This window comes from Centroberyx affinis, unplaced genomic scaffold (genome assembly GCF_046629955.1).
Source record: "Centroberyx affinis isolate AG114_WGS23_722 - 3 ecotype Tasmania unplaced genomic scaffold, CSIRO-AGI_Caff_v1 ptg004389l_1, whole genome shotgun sequence".
In the NCBI taxonomy this organism is placed as follows: Eukaryota; Metazoa; Chordata; class Actinopteri; order Beryciformes; family Berycidae; genus Centroberyx; species Centroberyx affinis.
This window is the reverse complement of record NW_027282079.1, coordinates 174,897-193,627: the sequence shown is the minus strand read 5'-3', so window position 1 is coordinate 193,627 and position 18,731 is coordinate 174,897. Positions and strand designations below refer to the sequence as shown.

The following is an 18,731-nucleotide window of genomic DNA, read 5'->3' as shown; positions in this document are numbered from 1 at the left end:
CTCAACAAATGATTAAGACACAGCTTAGATTCAAGTCACAGTCAGGCTTTTCTTCAACGCCGATGCCGTCCGGCCGGCTGGGAGAGACCGACGGCAAACTTTCCATTCTCTCTCCGGCGTAAACTCTGTCCTTATGAGAGGTCCGTGTGACAATCGTGACAGATCGGTCAAATAAATAAAACGAGGCTACGCCGCAATCTGAGCCTGGCTCTGCTGTCCTCCATGGCTTTTAGCGCAAAACGATTCTCGCCGCACAATTCATTCCATCAGTAAAAAAAAAAAAAAAAAAAAAAAAAGGAGGCATTTTCCAGTTGTGGTCTTGGTTCGGGATTGTTGCTTACCCCCAACGTTTCAGTCACTGAGATAGATTAAAAAGGAATTATAATGCTATATCTTGGTGTTAGCCAAGCCCTGAGATGTGTATGTGTGTGTGAGAGTGTTTATGCATGCAATTTTGCTTATTTGCCGTATGTATTTGTGTGTATGTATGCGTTTCATTCGGTGGCAGGCCATATGGGAAGTGGGTGGGCCTCGGTGTTGAAGACATACTGGTCTAGGCTGATGAGGCTGGTATCGTTGGAGAAAAGCAGGTAGAAATATTTCAGGGTCTCGCCCAGGAAGAAGCTCTCCATCTTGTCTCTGGGGCTCGGGTATTCTGGGTCGCGGACGTTATTGATGGAGGTGTAGCCACCGGAGGAAACCTGAGGAAAAGGAAAGAAAGACACCAAACGTCATTATAGATGATGCTCTTTTAAGGGATTTCTCCTTGATTTACATTAACACAATCACAGAACCATTTTTTGCAGTTTCTTCCAATCCCAACCTTTTCAAGACCTCGAAATTAATCAAATTAATTTCCCGTATTTGATCCAGCACTACACAGGAAGCCTGACCTTTGTGTACTTGTTGAAGCTCTGCAGGATCTCCCAGCCCCAGTCCTGGTACTTTGTGTCCTTAGTGAACCTGTACAGGTAGAAGAGGCTCTCCACAGTCTCTGGCCGCAGGAGGTTGTGTCTGTCTGCAAGCTATCACAGGGAAAAAAAAACATGGAGACATGAATGGTAGGTCCAGGGTTCCCACCATGGCCCCAAGTAAAATTCCAGTACTTTTCCTTGACTTTCCATAACTATGTCAGAGCTTGTTTCCATGACCTAAAAATGTTCTTCATTCCAGGTTTGCTCATGTTTTTCTGAAGGGGTGAACAGGTTCGTTTTCATTTCAGTTGGGCTGAAAACCATCTAAGTCAATTAATATATACACTATGTCTAACAAGTGGAAGATCCATTCTGCTGTATTCCTGTAAAGAGACCCATTTGTAAAATTCCCTTATATTCCCTGGCCTCCCCTGTCTGGAATACACCTCTCCAGATTCCATGATATTCCAGACAATCTGTGACCAGTGTGAACCCGATAGGTTACATTTACATTTTATGTATTTTATTATTTTATTTTATTTATTTGATGCTCTTATCCAAGGCGACATTATATGAGTGAGCAGGTGGGAAATTCATTAGTTGCTCTTGCAGGGATCAAGCTGTGACCACACCTTTACAGGACAGTCTCTCTGACCATGAAGGCACCTGCTGCAAAGACCTGCAGTTCACCCATGTGTCCTGGAATATTTGAATTGTCAGTTTACAACAATTAACAGGGGGAAAAAATTATATTAGGGAAAGAGTAGCATGCAGCAAGTGTAGCATTTTGACTAGGGATATCCTGAGCCAGCTACATGACGCCCGATCAAATCCTGATCCATTTATTTATTTAATTTCTGGTAAGAAATGTTTGTGCCGGTACACGTGTTATCCACCACCAGCTTCAAAATCTGCCATTTCCATTAAGCCTTTTTAATTTGATATATCATAGGGGTTCAGTGTCTTGCTCAACAACACATGGCTGTTGACGGACACATATTAGCTGTCGTGGGGATTGGAACCTGCAACCTTTCGGTTACGGAATCTAGTGCAGCGTGGCCTCCACCCACCTTGACGTCGACGTCTCGGGTGCTGCCCTGGTGCATGTTGAAGTGGACGATCTCTGGGCTGAGGCCCGTCTCCATCTGGCCGTACATCTGGTAGCAGGTCTCCATCAGCTGCTTGGCCAGATCCATGTGATCGGCGGGAAGGCCGTTGTGGGCACCGAGGGCCAGCGTCCCCGGCAGGAAACACACTAGGTGGTCCTGGAAAAACGCAAATGCGCGAAATAACAGGGAGTTAACATATGCGTTGGTAGATTTAAAAAAAAAAAAAAGTACAGATTCTGTCCCATCGCACGGCACATTTGTGGTGCTAGATCGACCTGATTAGTGATCAGTTGAATGTGATCTCATCTCTTTGGCTCCCTAGTTGATCAGCTGCCTTCATCTCTTCTATGGAGAATACAGTAACTGGCAAACCTAGCTTGTAACATATTACATACATATATAGAAGTACTGCTTGTACAATAATTTAAGTGTGTTGTCCTAACGATCATATGAAGATTTAGCTGTGTAATATGGCAGCAGTCCATGTAAACTAATAGAGGACGAACTCAGAAGTATGATCTGTCGTGTGATGTAAATTAATTTGCATACGAAGAGGATTATGAATAATACAAATATATAAAAATATTAGACTTTTGGACCCACAGTGCAATCGTTTGGCTTCAGAACATTCATTCCTCATCCTCGTCATTCCTTTTTGTGCCGTTTTTGGTCTCCAGCAACTTCAGTTGTTTTGAAGAAGGCTGCCACAGAGCTGTGCTAGCAAACCCGCTGTGTGTTATATGGATATAACCTTACCCAGTATTTCGAGGGTAGTGAGTAGATAGTTATGACAAGATTATGACATCGTCAAATTACATCATTGTTTGTAATTGACAGCACACTGAAAGGGTCAAAAAGATGATAAAGTTGATAAGAGGCATCATCAATGCGGTGGCTTATCGATTCTGGTGAATTAGGTATGGAACCAAGACTAAACTGGAACCAATTCTCGATACCCAGCTCTACATATTAACTCATATAAAATGCATATTTCTATGCATATTCATTCATTCATTCATTATGTATATCAAGACTGCAGAGCAATATTTTTCCCAACCTTTCCATACTTTTGCAGATCTGTGTAGGAACCTTGAGGATGGTTTTGAAAGCCACTGACCATTTTAGGGCTGAACTGTCCATGGGAGAGCTCTCCGACGAAGATGAGGCCATTAGGTGAGGACTTCTGCAACAGATTCTTCTTCACCCCTTCCACCGCCTGCAGGTAGTCCTCCAAGAACCTACAATAACACACACACATATGGGACTTCAGGAACTGTACTGTATATGTAACAAAAATACTGGGGATATGAACAAAAAGTACACTGGCACAGTCCACAGGGAGTACAAAAAAATGTATCAAAAAAAGAAGATGACTTTCTTATGCAATATATAGGCCCATATGCAAAAAGTGCAACATGCAGCACACTTTTTGGTCAAGCGTTCATCCTCAGTGCCTGAGGTGTAGACGTCAATAAAAAACACAGTGAGTCTCCTGCTATTGACTACAAAATGAGCAATGAGCAAACTCTTCTCCTCCTTGCCTTGGGAATCCAATGTCTGCAGCAACTATTCTAGGCCAAGACCTGGAGGCAACACAGAAACACACTTCCAACAAACAATTGAAACATTCAAAGCCGATTAAAGCCAACCCCCTCGAGCGGTGCCTGGTGTCAGGAGGCGGGGTGGGGGTATATAAATCTTTCATCGGCTCTAGTTGTGCCCTAAATTAAGCAAATACTACCAGACAGTGAGAGCATAAATATTTCAGACTGGTGCTGGTTAGACTTAGACTAACGTGGGATTTTCATGGCCGATACTGATACTTTTGGATTGAAGATGCGCAAAGTCAATATTATGTGCTGGTATTCAAGATCTTTGAGTTTGACCAATGTTTATGCCTCAAGGATTCAGTGTCCAACATAACCGCAAATTGATATATTGGCCAAACCCCAGTTGCGATGCTGATGTGGGCGGCTAATGCCTAACAGCTTGTAAGGCACAGCAGGTAACAGACAGTCTGTGGGCCGGGTAGCTGATCACGCTGTGTCAGATCTGTCAGGGGGGGGAGGCGGCGTTGAGCAGATCAAATAATAGGACTGTCAGCTATGACAGCGTGGTACAGAGTCCTGATGAGGCGGCTGTCTCGCCCCGGGGCTTAGCTGAAAGCCCAGACAGACGATTTGGGACACACAGCTGGGAGTATTAGTGTCAGTACCAGTACAGTACCACCACTACATGACAGGACTGAGAGAGGAAGTTAACCCGGAGTGTGCTTTAGCAGGAGAGGAGAGAAGCAAAGGTATGAGCAGCAGAGGATTCAATGAGACATGTTTCAGCAAAGAAATAACAATATAATACTGTACTAAGGCAAGTAGAGGCCTGACCGGGCAAGTGGAAAGTGTCTGCTAAGTGAGCAGTCAACAAGATTAGTCCAACTCACTCGTTCTCCTTCTTGCCTCCCTGGATCCACTGCTTCAGCAGGTACTCGTAGTAGCTGTCGGCCCTGGCTCCCAGCGTGTAGATCCCCTGGTGGGTGAACTGTCCGTTGTTGGTGTTGATGAACATGGGCACCAGGCCGTCCAGCTTGCCCTCCAGCTTGTGGACCTGCTTCATCACCTCGCCCACGGCAGCCTGGAGGACCAACGCATATTAGAGCTAGTAGATTAGGTCTTTAATGTTAGCTGAAGTTGTTAGTTAACTTTACTCACACGATTTGATGAAAACCATAACATTATTTTAATGAAGCCATTCCAATGGTGTGTAATCCGTTGTAAGTACATTATGTATGTAGGGATTTTAGTTTTAGTTCGTGGGATGTTTTCTGCTTCAGGAAGGTGGAGCACAGTGTAGAATACTGGTGCCACTTATGGAATTAGTGCATTTGATTCCAGTTTCTGGGCTTTCAAAGAAAAGATAAACTACCATCCTTCCATCACTTTACATAAAAGCACAGAGGGAGCAGCCAGTTTTTTTGTCCAATTTCTTAATTGACTTCCATGGTATAATTAGAGAAGAAAAAGTGCACCCTCTGTGCTGGAGAGTGAATGTGAGAGTTGGTCACCTGATACTGTGGGTCCTGGGTGAGGTGGCTAAGCTCTCTGAACTCCAGCTGGATGCTGGTGACCTCGGCCACGGTGCTGTCTGAGGTCCAGCGGGGAGGGTGGGCCGTCCCCTTGCCGATGTTCACGTCAGAGTAGGGGATCTTGGACGGCGTGTTGAAGGCCGGCATTAATCTGGAGCCTATGTCTTTCTACGGAGGAATTAGGAGGAAAGGTTACAGCACAAATAAGAGCTAAAGTTGGCAATTGCAGATGGTGGAAGCTAGGGCTGTCAATTTCCCCAAAAAATCAAATTCAAAACTATCAATTGACTGAAATTAGAAAAATTCCACTGAAATTCGAGTATTAATGATAAAATGTATATTAACACATGAAATCAGGGTGCAATGAACAGACAATGGTAGACAGATAGAGATGCTAGTTCACTCCTGTTCACAGCAATTGGTAGTTGGTAGATCTGTGTACATTTGTGTTACTCGAATTGTTGCCGATTACGTTACCCTTGTGTTTGCCCGAATGCAATAATAGTTTGTATACTGTCCCCGCGGCCTTGTAGGACTACATAAGCCACGCAACGCCCGTCAATCATCCTGGCCCGCACATGGGCACTAGTGTTAATTCACGGACTTCTCATCTCCTGAGCAAGGTCCTGCACACATATTTATTGGCCACTAGAGGGCAGGATTGTATCATCACATCACTGCATAATGATCTGCTGTTACTACCTGTTGGGAGATAATGTCAACATTAGAACTGAATCACCCTGCTGCCTTCCTGTTGGCTTATTTGATTGTATTGCATTTCTTTAAACTATGCATGTTTATTTGCAATCAAGTTCTTTGCCTTTGCTGTGCATTTTAATTCTATTAGTTAGTTACCAATGTTGTATATTGTTTATTCAAGATACTTACTTGTTCTGTATTCATTACCTTCTACCTACAGAACCATTGATACACCAAGCCAATTGTGATGTATCAGCAAAGTATGGTTGTGGTGGTGGATTAATAAAGTTTTGAAGTGAGACGGCATCTGAGTGATTCTAACCGATCACCTGCAGTGAGCTAGCCTTCCAACTCAGTAAAAGTCAGATAGGAGAGAATCAGCCATAGCCAGCCATTCCTTCATCATAGTTGCCTTTTACAGAGGGGAATATTCCAAAGATCTTCCAAACATCACTTGGAGGAATAGTCAGGAGGAGTATTACTGTTTTCTGCCATTATGCCGCTAGCAAGCATGTGTGTGCTAAAAAAAAACTAGCAGGATATTAAGAGATCAAGAGCGACAGATAATGCGGAGCCATGGAGGCATGCACTGAGATGTGACACAGCAGAAATGGCGGTGATGGAGTATGGCAGTGTTGTTGATGAAGCCAAGTCTTCTGCTATTGCAGAATTTGGTTGCTGAATGATAAATGGCAGAACATGTGCTCATATACATTGCATTAAGAAAATCTGATTGGGATTGCTGTGGATGAAGTTCATGTCACATACAAATGGTAAAATCACTCTCTTTCTAAGCTATATCATTGTTAACAGCACAAAATCTATCAGCAACTTCAATCTAAATGTATTGGTATTGGCCTTCATATCAGTCCAACATTTGTTGTTTGGATTGGTTAAAGTCATTTTGATGAATAGAGCCTGTATCTGTACCAACAAGACTGGGGCAATGAAAAGAAAACACATATGAGCAGCCAGCAGGCTGTGAAAGGAGCTTTGAGCCGCATAAGGAAAGGGGGAGGACACTGGCGGAGGCCCTTCAGAAACAGGCAGTTTGTTGTGTTTGTGTGTGTATGTCTGTTGTGAGGTTATGCTTGTGTGTGTGTGTGTGTGTGTGTGCCTGTGCTGACTCACAGCCTTGTCCAGGAACAGAGTGTCTCCAGTCAGATGGTAAGTGCTCAGCAGGCCTCCCAGGATGCGGATGGTGCTTTCAAACAAATTGACGTCCACGTTCTTGTTGAAGGAGAGCTCTGTGGCCACCCATGCCTTCGCTTCCTCAAACTCTGACAGAGAAGATTACGAACACCACTTAAGAGATCAAGCTCCGGGAAATTCTAACAAGTAGACCAACCACTCATGCCAAAATCAAGGCACTTTGGATAAATGCGTATTATATTTTGTTATGTTGTTTCTTGTGTTATTTATTCAGGAAAGTTTTGAGCATGAATCAGCAACGCCCTGCTTTACAATTGCACAGTCACTGTGACATATTGGTATACACACATTTAGTCTTGGGAGCTGCCCAGTACAGTCACTACTGTTGGCCACTGAGCAGCTCCACTGGTGTGGTGGGGAGTTAACATTAGAGAGGCCAAGTCACAGTCAACTGAGAGCCATTTGGAATTTTAGAATCAAGGTATCTCAGCTGACAGAGCTGTGTCGGAACCCTGTAAAGGTAAAAGTCCAATGTACCTTCTTTCAGTCCGAGGATCCACATGGTATCCAGGGCATCGATGAGCGTCAGGCCCAAGCCGAACCACTCTCCATAGGACTTGGAGATGGGCCTGAGCTCGTCGTGGCCCCAGGAAAAGTCTTTATAGCCCTTCCACGCGTGTCGGAAAGCTTTCTGTACCGCCTCCAGCCGGCTGACTTCTGAAACACGCAACGCACAACAAGATGCCAGTTCACCATCCCATCCAAGTGTACAGAGTGATCCAGAAAAACATTGATTTCAGGGCATGGAAATGTTCCACTTAGAGCAATTTAAGGAAAGGATTACGCTCTTGATTTTACAGGCACACACAAGCTGTTAAAAGTGCTCGATGAATACATTTGATTTGATTATGATAGCGTCAACACAGAGAACCGTAAATAAAACAGAGCAGATACCCGACACCACAGGTGATTTGGTGTTTTGCTCCTCCTTGTTCTCCTCATCCTTGGTGTCTTCAGTGGCTTGGTCAGCGTCAATCACTGCCCCACGCCAGCTTAAGATGGGCAGAAAAAAAGTGAAAAGGGTTCATTTAAGGTGAAATAGACCTTTAAAGGTGCAGCCACACCAAGCATGTTTGGAGCAATGTATTCAAACTCTGGAGCATTTCCTTCTTTAAAGGACAACGCTGGTGTTTTTAAATACATTTCTTACTGTCAACAAATTCTATGAAAATAACAAAATCAACAATGCGTTTGCTCTACTCCCATTACTTTCCGACTTCCCGCGTTCCCTTTTTAGCCATCAACCCGGAAATCATTGGCTCCAATTGTAAGCTAAAGACCTTTAAATACAGCTCACAACGACATAGTTTCAATTTTTTAAAAATCGCTAACTGTTACCATGAAAAGTCAGGCTGTTGTAGTTATTACAATTACAATTACAATTTCACATTTGGCAGACGCTTTTATGCAAAGCAACTTACACATGAGATTTTCATACAACACAAGCAAGGTTCTAGTTAGGAGAGAACAACGAGAGTAAGTGCTATAAAGCTAAGTTCTGGTCCAACAGGACATAGGTGCTACGAGGCAGTGCTACAAGGCAGTGCTATGAGGCAATGCATAGAGGCAATTTTTTTTTTGTTTTTTACCCGGGCCATTAGGTGAGAAGGTATTCGCTAAAGAGCTGGGTCTTTAGCCTTTTCTTAAGGATTGAGAGGGACTCAATGAGAGGGACGAATGGAGTTTGGTAACTCGTTCCACCACCGGGGAACCACAGAAGAGAAGAGTCTGGATAGAGACTTAAGGCCTTGCTGTGGTGGCAGCATCAGGCGCCGCTCCTTGGCAGAGCGTAGTGAGCGGGAGGGAGCGCAGACCTGAATGAGGGAGTTCAGGTCGGTCGGAGCCGTTTTGGTTATTGTTTTGTAGGCGAGCATCAAGGACTTGAACTTGATGCGGGCAGCAACTGGGAGCCAGTGGAGGGATATGAATAGCGGAGTGACATGTGCTCTTTTGGGCTGGTTGAAGACCAGACGTGCCGCAGCGTTCCGGATCATCTGCAGAGGTTTGAACGTACATGCCGGGAGCCCTGCCAGTAAGGAGTTGCAGTAGTCAAGGCGTGATATTACAAGAGCCTGTACCAGGAGTTGTGCTGCATGCTCAGACAGGTAGGGTCTGATCTTCCTGATATTGTACAGAGCAAATCGGCATGACCGAGCAACAGAAGCCACATGCTCCTTGAAGGTTAGTTGGTCATCAATCATGACACCCAAGTTTCTGGCAGACTTTGTGGGCATGAGCTGAGTTGATTCGAGCTGGATACTGATCTGTTGTTGTACAGAGGGACTGGCTGGGATGACAAGGAGCTCAGTCTTTGACAAGTTAAGCTGAAGCCAAATCAAATGGGAACAAATTCTTCATTACGCCGGGGACTATTTTCTGTGCTACGGAACTACTTTCCTGTGAAGGAAAACGTGTTTACGGTCGGCTCATTGCCCGCTGCAATGATGAAATATGCTGCCAGAGAAATGGCATGGCTCTGTGACGTGTTTTTAAAATTTTGTATTTTATTATTTTAATACAATGGATTTCTATGGCTACTGTGACATGGCTTCATTGGGCATCGGCTACATGGATGAGACTTGTTGGCAAAACAAAATCATTGCTGATTTTGTTATTTTCATAGGATTTGTTGACGGTAAGCAATGCATTAATAGACACCAGCCTTATCCTTTAAATTTGGTTCATTTGGCCAGGTGAGGACAATGTCATTTGAACTCATTCCTTTAACAAGAGAACTGTGGCGCGGTTCATTAGGAGTGAGAGCGTAATCCGAACCAACTACAGGAAACGACCCCAAAACACAAGGTATTATGGGTATAAGGAACAGAAGCTGACATCTCATAGCCAGCAGTTCCTCATGCTTACAAAGCCTAGCACAACAAAATGAAGACTGATGCTCTTATTCAGCTATTTCTATCAGCTGTGTGTGTGTGTTCTTACCTGATATGGACACCAGAGAAGGTACTCGTGTGTGAAATGAGTTTCCATGGAGTTTATTTCAATATCCAGTTATATCAGCCCCTGGCCTTTCTAGTGCTCAAACATCATCTAACCTCTCCAGACCTCTCCCTGCACAGAGATGTAGGCTATTTAACAGGTACCGTGATCTGAATCTAAGTAATGACTGAGTGGGCGACAGGATATAAAACTTTGACCAATTTGCAGATTTGCTTTTATTTGAAAGTTAATATGGAAGAGAAAAATTCTTAAGGTGAAAACAAAACAAAGATTGTGATCATACAAAGTAATTGCAGTTGGCTCCTATAATCGCTAGTACATGATTATGCACTTATTGCAGCAGCCCTAATGACAGGTTGCCAAACCTCTGTCCTATAATCAAGCTACTTGTGAGTCCATGTGACTTTGTTTACAAGCTCTGGTTGGTTTCTAACTGGGCAGTGTGAACCAAATACAAAAATACAAGAAGTTAACTTATCCACAATGGTTCGGACCAAAGAAAACAAACTCTAGGTGTGATCGCACTCCAAGTCTCACCTGATCAATCCCTCGTCTTCCCCTTCTTTCTTGCTGTCAGGTGCCTTGTCCTCCTCCACCAGCGTGTTTGAAGCATTTTCTTTCTTCTGCAGACGATTCTGCAGGATGGGCGGTCCTCGCTTGTGGGGTAATCTCTTCTGCAGGAAACGGACAAAGATCCTTTTTTAACCATTTAAAATCTTACTTCATTTGAGTAAGTTGTAAAGAGAAGAAAAGCAGATTCATCTGTATCTTCAGTAAATGTCATGCACACATTCCTAATCTGCTGACGCTATTGCTGTATTTGAACTCTACCATGTCCATTTTGAAGTATTATACTTAAACCTGAGGATATATTTAAACCTTTTGTAGTGACACTGCTGTTAACATTGTTCACACAGAGGCTTATGATGTAAGAATTAGAAATGTGAAAAAAATCAAGTGAACATAAAAAGTGAAAAAACAAAGACTTTGCAGTTGATACCATGATAATACTTTTTACTTAATCTATTAAATTTATCTTTTTTTGCAGCATTAGCCCGAAATATCTGAATCAAAAGTTCAAATGAACTGTTTACATGAAGGCTAAAAAAAAGTAATCTGGGAAAGTGCATGGCACTCGGTAGATGAACATGCACTAAAAGAATATCATGTAATTACTCAATGGAACTAGTCGGTTTAAGCATTTACACGGCTATTTGCTGCTAATATTCTCCATTTTCCATACTTTTCCAGGCCTATATAGGAACCCAGTGAAAGCCTTCAAGGAATGGAACAAGAAATATAGCAACCTGAGATGGTACTTCTGGCAGTGGTGGTGGGTCCTGTTTCACAGGCTCGGCTAGCACATGAGGAATGACAGGCCTCAGGTCAGCGTCACCTCCCCTGTCTGGCTCCTGGTCTCCGCCTGTAAGGCCTGACAACACACAGACAAAGAGTTTTAGTATGGGAACACCATAGTAGTGTAGTAGTATAGTACAAGGGTAGCCTAGTGATTACTGAAAGGTCACAGGCTGCGTCAACAGTCGTGTGTCCTGTCAAACTGATGCTCTACTTGCTTACTTCATTGTAAGTCACTCTGGATAAGAGCATCAGCTAAATGGCTCAAATGTACTTTACAACAAAATTAATTGATTTTAAGGTTTTACTAATCCTTTTTAGAGCATGAATGGTTCTAAATTCTTGATTAAAGTGATAATCTGTGAGAGTCTCATTTTTATTTGGTCTCCATCTTTGGTGCTAAGCGCTCATTGCTGTGCAGGATTTTTCCCAGGAAAGAACTACCAGACACCGGGTGTTTAGAACAGCAAATGGAAAAGCTTTCATGAACTGGATATAGTTTGAATCACTATTGTGTTACATCAACTGGTGATAGAGAGTAGCAAAATTGGCTGTTAGATGATTGATTGGGCCTTTGCCATCATAGCTCCTAGACTTTGGAAAATGTATTATCTATTGAATCATTCTTAAAACTCGCTTTCAGAGACCCATGTTATTATTACTTTTATTATCATTACACTTAAAAACATTTTACATGTCTCAACGACTTTCAAAACAGTCTTTCTACTAAAAAGTGCTGAGCAACAATGACCAGTAAAATGTCAACAAGCACTGTGTTTAACAGATTGTTTAGATAAAACTTGGATTTATTTCCACAGTTAGACCAGCAATGTCATGCAGCATTGAGAACATAGTTATTACATGTTAGTGTAAGCTTGGTGAAAAAGGTTTTCATTGAGGCAGCATAGGCCTTCTGTCCAAAACTATTAAACTATTTCTAATAGTAACTCAACTAACTATGAAACTATTTCTAATCATACATTAGAAACATGTTCTTTCCATATAGTTTCATGTCATACACTCTCCGGCTATCATAATTGGGCAGTTGACACAATGTTCGGTCAATCACCATTTATAACTTCTCTCAGCTGATAATGATCAATAACAATGATTGGTGCATCCCTAATAAAAGCATCCAACCATACAGACAACGGTCCGACTTGACCGATCAAGACGTTGAATGTATGCAGAGCCTTACCTCTGAGGTGTTCGGTAACAGTGGGATAGGAAGCAATTCCACAAATCAACAGGAGGACCAGGGTGAAGAGGATGAGGCTGCGCTGCAACCTGGACAGCTGCTTCCATTTCTACAGTCACAGAGAAGGGAGAGAGAGGGAAGAAGCGCTGCCAAGTCAACAGGATTCCTGTAGATTCTCCATTTGAAAATGCCCAGGCTTCTTCATGATCTGAACCGTGCATTCACACTGCGAGTGAATTGGTTGATGGGCTGATTGCGTCTATGTTGTGGTCTCGTGCAGCTACAAAATTTTTCATAACAATGCCTTTCGTAACATTAACAGTTATTTCAGAGCTTACCATCGATCTCAACGATGGATGCAACCGTTCTCCAAGCCTAGTTTTTGAGATGTTTATTGTAGACCGTAGACTTTCAAATAAAAGTTGTGGAGAACTGGGACGGTTTTGAATGAGTGTAATAAACTTTTTGTCAGGCGGAGCTATTTTTCATGAAACAAAATCACATCAATAGGGACACAAGGAAGAAGTGCAGAAATCTGATTGTTGGCGCCCTATGACCACGAAAAGTTCAACATTAATGTTCAAAATTTTTCGCAGTGTGGATGCATGGTAATGCCTTGACTGGATTGGAAAGTTTTTGATTGACATTCAATTCGACATGTGTTCATGGTGGCTGAGCAATGTAACTGCCAACTACACCTTATCACTATATAACTCAGGATTATTCTTCACAACAGCTACCAGTGCCAAAATATGTGAAACAACAGGTTGTCTGCAGCAACATAAAATGTGTAGTCATATGTACATACTATTTTTCCCCATACGTTTACCCTAAAGTTCCCAAACCTTTAGTGAAACCTAGAATTGATTTCCTCTGAGCTTTCTAATGAAAGACCTTCCCACGGTGCAAGCTGAAAATACAGTAAAGCCACTGATAGCCTTACACAATGCTGACCAGTATCGCTTTACACTAGGACTGGCTTATTACATAACATAATTTTTCATCAATAGGATCAGTGCACAGTACCACCTTTCTGTCTAATGCACAACAGTCACTCATTCTGCCAAATCCAGAGGAAACTAATTGTTTACAAATTGCTACTGAAAGACACTTCATATGCTTCAGGAAAAAAAAGATTAGTCATACCCTAAACTGTAGCTGCAAACTCCCAAACTTTGCCTACTCAAATTTTTAAATCCCATTCAACTCCATTTGTTCTTATAGAGAAAGGTTTTAGACTACTAATCCCTGACTGACTAAAATCTAAGTTGCATGTCAGAGACACTCCTTTTATTTTACTCAAATTAAGCTATTTTCTCCTCCACCCTAGAACTATTCTGTACACATTTAAGTACTGAGAAAAACAACACGCAACACAAAGATTTGTTGTCTCTATTGTACACCCATATACTAAACCTGATGACGATAAACAGGCCTCATGTGATATTATGTAAGAATTTGTATACTGTGGCTGGTTGGTTTGTCTACTCTGCCAGACACTTTTGATAGGCAGTTAACCATTATCCTGCTCTACAACTATAGTTGGAAAACAAATTTTGGGCTTTGGGCATTTGGCCAATGAACAAATTAGAGATGAGATGATTGTGAAAGGTCTCCATAGCAAACACGTTATATAAATGCCATAACATATCCAGTGGGCTATTCATGATATCAAAAGGTTGTTATGTAATTCATAGGCTGAGACATGCCCAGTACAATCATCTGCCTTTCTTTGCAAAAGCACTGCCTGCAAGTTGTTAATTTCTTTTTAAGCGTACACACCTAGCATGAGGTACTGCAGAGGTTTACAACACAAGGCCCTCTAGGCACTTACACAAACCTGCTTGGATTTCGCAGCAAAGAATAGGCTTAAGAACATGTGTTTCCTCTGTCCTACAATATGCTTTCACACAGGCATGTTGTGCAGGTGGATGAGTGTCAACTGTGCAAGCCAACATTGGGAAAAGTGGGACACTAGAGCGGTCTCCTCATCAGGTCTTACTGTGCTTCCACACTGTGAGCAACACAATCAATAAGTCACACCGCAAGTCCATTCATTTCTAGTTCAATTCTATAGAGCGGAGCCACCAGGGAAACCGCCAATGTGTGTTGTGCCAAAATTATTTTGTGGATTGTTCAAATCAATAGAACAACATTTTAAAAACATTTCACACAGGATTACAAAGGATGTAATCCTGTGAAATAATGCCTCGTAATGAACAGAGATGTCACTGGTTTGTGATCCCATTATCTCAAACCACAAGCGTCCATTGATTCTACAAGTTTTCAGGATATACATTAGTCATCTTGTCACTTTTTAAGCACATTTCCCCCACAATCATTTCCTTGGGCAGTGGCAAAACAACAACACACACTGGGGACAAAACAAGGACATACCGCCAGGCGGAACATCGTTTTCAGGGGATACAAATTTTGGCACACCCATCGGCTGAGAAAAGTTGGCCACGGCTGAAATTTTCGAGGTCATCAGCCATCGACAGCAAAATAGACAAGAAGTTGATTACAGCTATTCAAAGGCTGCTAGTTCTCTTCAACTTTTATTTTAAAAGACTACAGAAATAAACGCCTCAGAAACTATACTTGGGAATTAGGGCTGAACGATTTTGAAAAAATATCTAATTGCGATTATTTTGACTGATATTGCAATTGCGACATGATTTGCGATATTAGAGGGAATGATCATTTTTACATCATTATTCTCATTTTCATTGAAAAACATATTAAAATGATTATGGTGTGATTTTTGCGGGGATCTGTACCAAACAAAGATGTTTTCTTAAGTCTGTAGAATATGATGTGTAGGCCAGGACATCTCTGCAGCATTTCATTTAAAATGGTATTTTGACACACATTTCGCCTTTAACAAATATTGCACCTCCTGTGATTTGAAAATTGCAGCAGGCCATACTGCGATTTCGATAAAATTTCAATTAATTGTTCAGCCCTATTGGGAATGGTTGCATCCATCTTTGGTGTTGATGGTATGCTCTTAAACCACTACATAGATTCAGAGAGTAAGCCATCAACAAGGTTGCTTGTGGTGTGAACACATGGTAAGGCCCTCTGGCACTTGCGCAAACCTATTTGAACTTCACAGCAAAGAATAGGCAGAAGAACACAATACCCTACAATATCCTTTTACACAGGTATGTTGTGCAGCTGGATAAGTGTCAACTGTACAAGCCAGCGTTGGGGAAAAAGTGGGACACTAGAGCGGTCTCCTTATCGGGTCTTATCGGGGGACGAAACCAGAGCACGGTGATGGGGAGGAGAGAAAAAGAAAATGCCTTTTTGGAGTGCCACTTACCCTCCAGCAAGACTGCCTCCGCCACTGCTTGCCGTTGTTGTAATTGCCACTTCCCTGCTCTGCGAAGGTTACAGATACAAAGTCCTTTCTAGATGGGGGGTGCATGTCTCCAACCCGGACCTGAGGGAAGCCACGGATGCAGCGCTGTATGAGAGGAGAGGAGAGGAGAGGAGAGGAGAGTGGAGTGCAAATGAGTTGTGACAGCAAATGCAGCAGCAGCGGTGATGCCAAACCAGCCTTCAGTGTCTGTTTTTAGTCGGCTGCAAAACACAGGGACAAAATGCAGCGAGCGCTCGGACTGAGACGGTGAAATTGGCTGGTAAAGATAGGTGTGGTTGCAATGAATAGTGCAGTGCTTACAAACTGACACCAAATTATCAGGCATGGAGTGTAGGGTAAACCCACCGAAACTCACTTTATCCACCTTTTGATTTGCAGAATAGTGGTTACCAACGTTTTTAGGCTGACATAATTTGTTGACCTAAATTCATGTACATATCTTACTAGGTAGATTAAACTGATGTGGTGCTGGGGTCTTCTAAGGGGAAAATGAAGCATAAATTAATACTGTTTTGAAAATAAAATTGATTTATGTTTACACTGGTGGCTGTTTGCCTTACTATGACCACTGATTGGAGGTCATAGGTTACCCAGACAGGCTATAGGTTACCCACCTATTCAATGTAACGGCTACATCAGCGCAAATTATAACTCATACCATTTAGCAATGGCACTAGTTACATGGTCTCATTAATCAACAGATTGTTTCATTACAAAGGTTCACTGATGCAGACTAATGAACAGGTCTAATGTCAGACAGAAAAATTATAGTCCAGTCTGTATAATTTCGACGTGAGCAGGTGTGCTAAATGTCAAAGCGTTATTTCAAATAATGTTAATTTTACCTCTTAAATGTAGCACTCTCTGGTGAAGCCCCGGCGTAGCGGTTACTTCCCCGATGTGTTCCCGGGTTGAAGTGACGTTTGGCGGATTCACAGCCCGACTACAGACCGAGGCATGGCGTTGGGCCTAAAGACAACCGGCAACACAAGTAAAAAGTCGAGCCCTCTTAAAAGGTAGACGAGAAACACTCCTTAAAAATATGGTGTGTCCATACAATTAAAATAACTACCTTAAAAAAATGAATGTCAGAGAAGTAAGTTATCCAACGCCAGGAGGATATCAACAGTCAGTGTTCCATCCGGGGTTAGCTAAACGTCAACATCGTAGCCTCGGGGGTCCTTTCATGTTGAAAACACTCCTCCTCCCAAAGTATTGCTGAAAACCACAAAGCTGATATTACTCATTCTAATCATACAAAGCGTAAATATTACAAAAATGATACAAAGTATCTAAATGTTATCCACTTGTGGCTTTGGATGTGATGCCGCGCACTGAAAACAAATGTGAGGGATAAGCGTATGCTGCCTTCAGGCGCTCCTCCTAAACTCCGTAAATTGGACTTGCCGCGCATTCAAGTGCTCTTGGTCACTAAATGAGAACGTTTAACAAAAGACATGAATACGCTGTTCCTTCTATAATAGGCACCCTGAGGCTGCTATCTCTCTGTGATGAATTTAATAATTCTGGTAGCTATACTTCACATACATACAGTAAATGTAAGTATTCCCATAAATCTCCCTTATTTCTTGTCTTTGTTAAAGAGTTAAGCAATGAAAACAGCTCACACAAGATTAATTCAAACATAAACGAACTAGAAACCTCTGAAAAACATAGAAATATGCAAACTTTGTTATCATTATATTATTCATTTTAAAGTGTTTGTGGCATAACATTAATTCAGTACAGCAAAGAGTGTGAAATGGCTCATCACTCAGCACTGCTTATGTCAGCTGCTGGAACACTTTTGTAAGCACTTTAGTACATTGAATTTGTACACTTTGAAGTTACACTGTGTTGTTACACGGTTGTAAGCACATTATATATTGGGGAGAGTTTACCTACACAGTAATATCGTGTACTTACGATACTTTTCAATAGGTTATTATAATTCCTTTTCTCATGTACTCCAAACACCACTATGGTGTTTATCTGTTTCATGAAGCTGCACACACTGAGGTTGTAGCCCTTCATATGGTGTATCAACCAACTTTTTCACCTATTTTGTACTTAAAGTTAAACAAATGAGAACATAAAAATATAACTTTTACAGACATTCATTTATGCTTCATTTATTCATGCTGTCCCAAACAAATCCTCTTCATTTAATCAATAAACAATGACCCTATCGTATTGTAGGCCCCTCTTTAGTTCAGTCAGTACAATTTTGCCTGAATCAAGTAATCAGATACATATGTTTTGTCAAAATCCATTAGTAAAGTCCAAGATATTGTGTGACATACAGACAATTAAACAAACATTGTAGCACCCTCTTTGGCCAATGAGCGTAATTTAGAAAATGCTGGAATAGTGCAATGAGACAAAATCCAAGGACACTGGTTAACTGTTCATCTGAAAGAGGAAATTGTTCAGGAGCAAGAATTGGTTCCATTTAGCAGGAGCAGGGAGCAGCTCATTTCTGTTCTCTCCTTTCCTACCCTCTGTCCCCCTCACATTCAACACCATAGAGGTCTGCTGCTGAGAGAGGATAAATGATGGAGGACCAGAGAGAGACAGAGGGTGGCAGCACTGTCACACACACACACACCAGAATTAGTTAGGATTCCACTTACATTCTTCTTGAATCTGCAAAGGCACATACATAACTATTCCGGTAGTAGCTGAAACACTGAAGTTCTAACTGTAGCCTGTGTATTTAGCATTACTGCACAGACTCAGCAGGCTACAGACTACTATGTTCAAATGTAATCAATTATTTAAATATTACCAAAGCACAAACGTGATAGAACTTAAT

The 18,731-nt window shown here is 42.0% G+C and overlaps 1 protein-coding gene across 1 annotated transcript; it reads right to left on the bottom strand.

Moving 5' to 3' along the window:
• Window positions 1-57: 57 nt before the first annotated feature.
• Window positions 58-17,228, bottom strand: man1b1b (mannosidase, alpha, class 1B, member 1b). Its single transcript, XM_071543868.1, has 15 exons — window positions 16,989-17,228; window positions 16,762-16,885; window positions 15,857-16,000; window positions 12,529-12,637; window positions 11,282-11,406; window positions 10,512-10,648; window positions 7,911-8,008; window positions 7,494-7,673; window positions 6,936-7,084; window positions 5,085-5,273; window positions 4,464-4,654; window positions 3,141-3,261; window positions 1,985-2,179; window positions 894-1,025; window positions 58-701 (listed from the first exon to the last, which is right to left on the bottom strand). Exons 3-15 carry the CDS (start codon window positions 15,959-15,961, stop codon window positions 495-497), a joined length of 1,938 nt encoding a protein of 645 aa, XP_071399969.1. The 5' UTR covers window positions 15,962-16,000; window positions 16,762-16,885; window positions 16,989-17,228; the 3' UTR covers window positions 58-494.
• Between the last annotated feature and the right edge of the window lie 1,503 nt (window positions 17,229-18,731).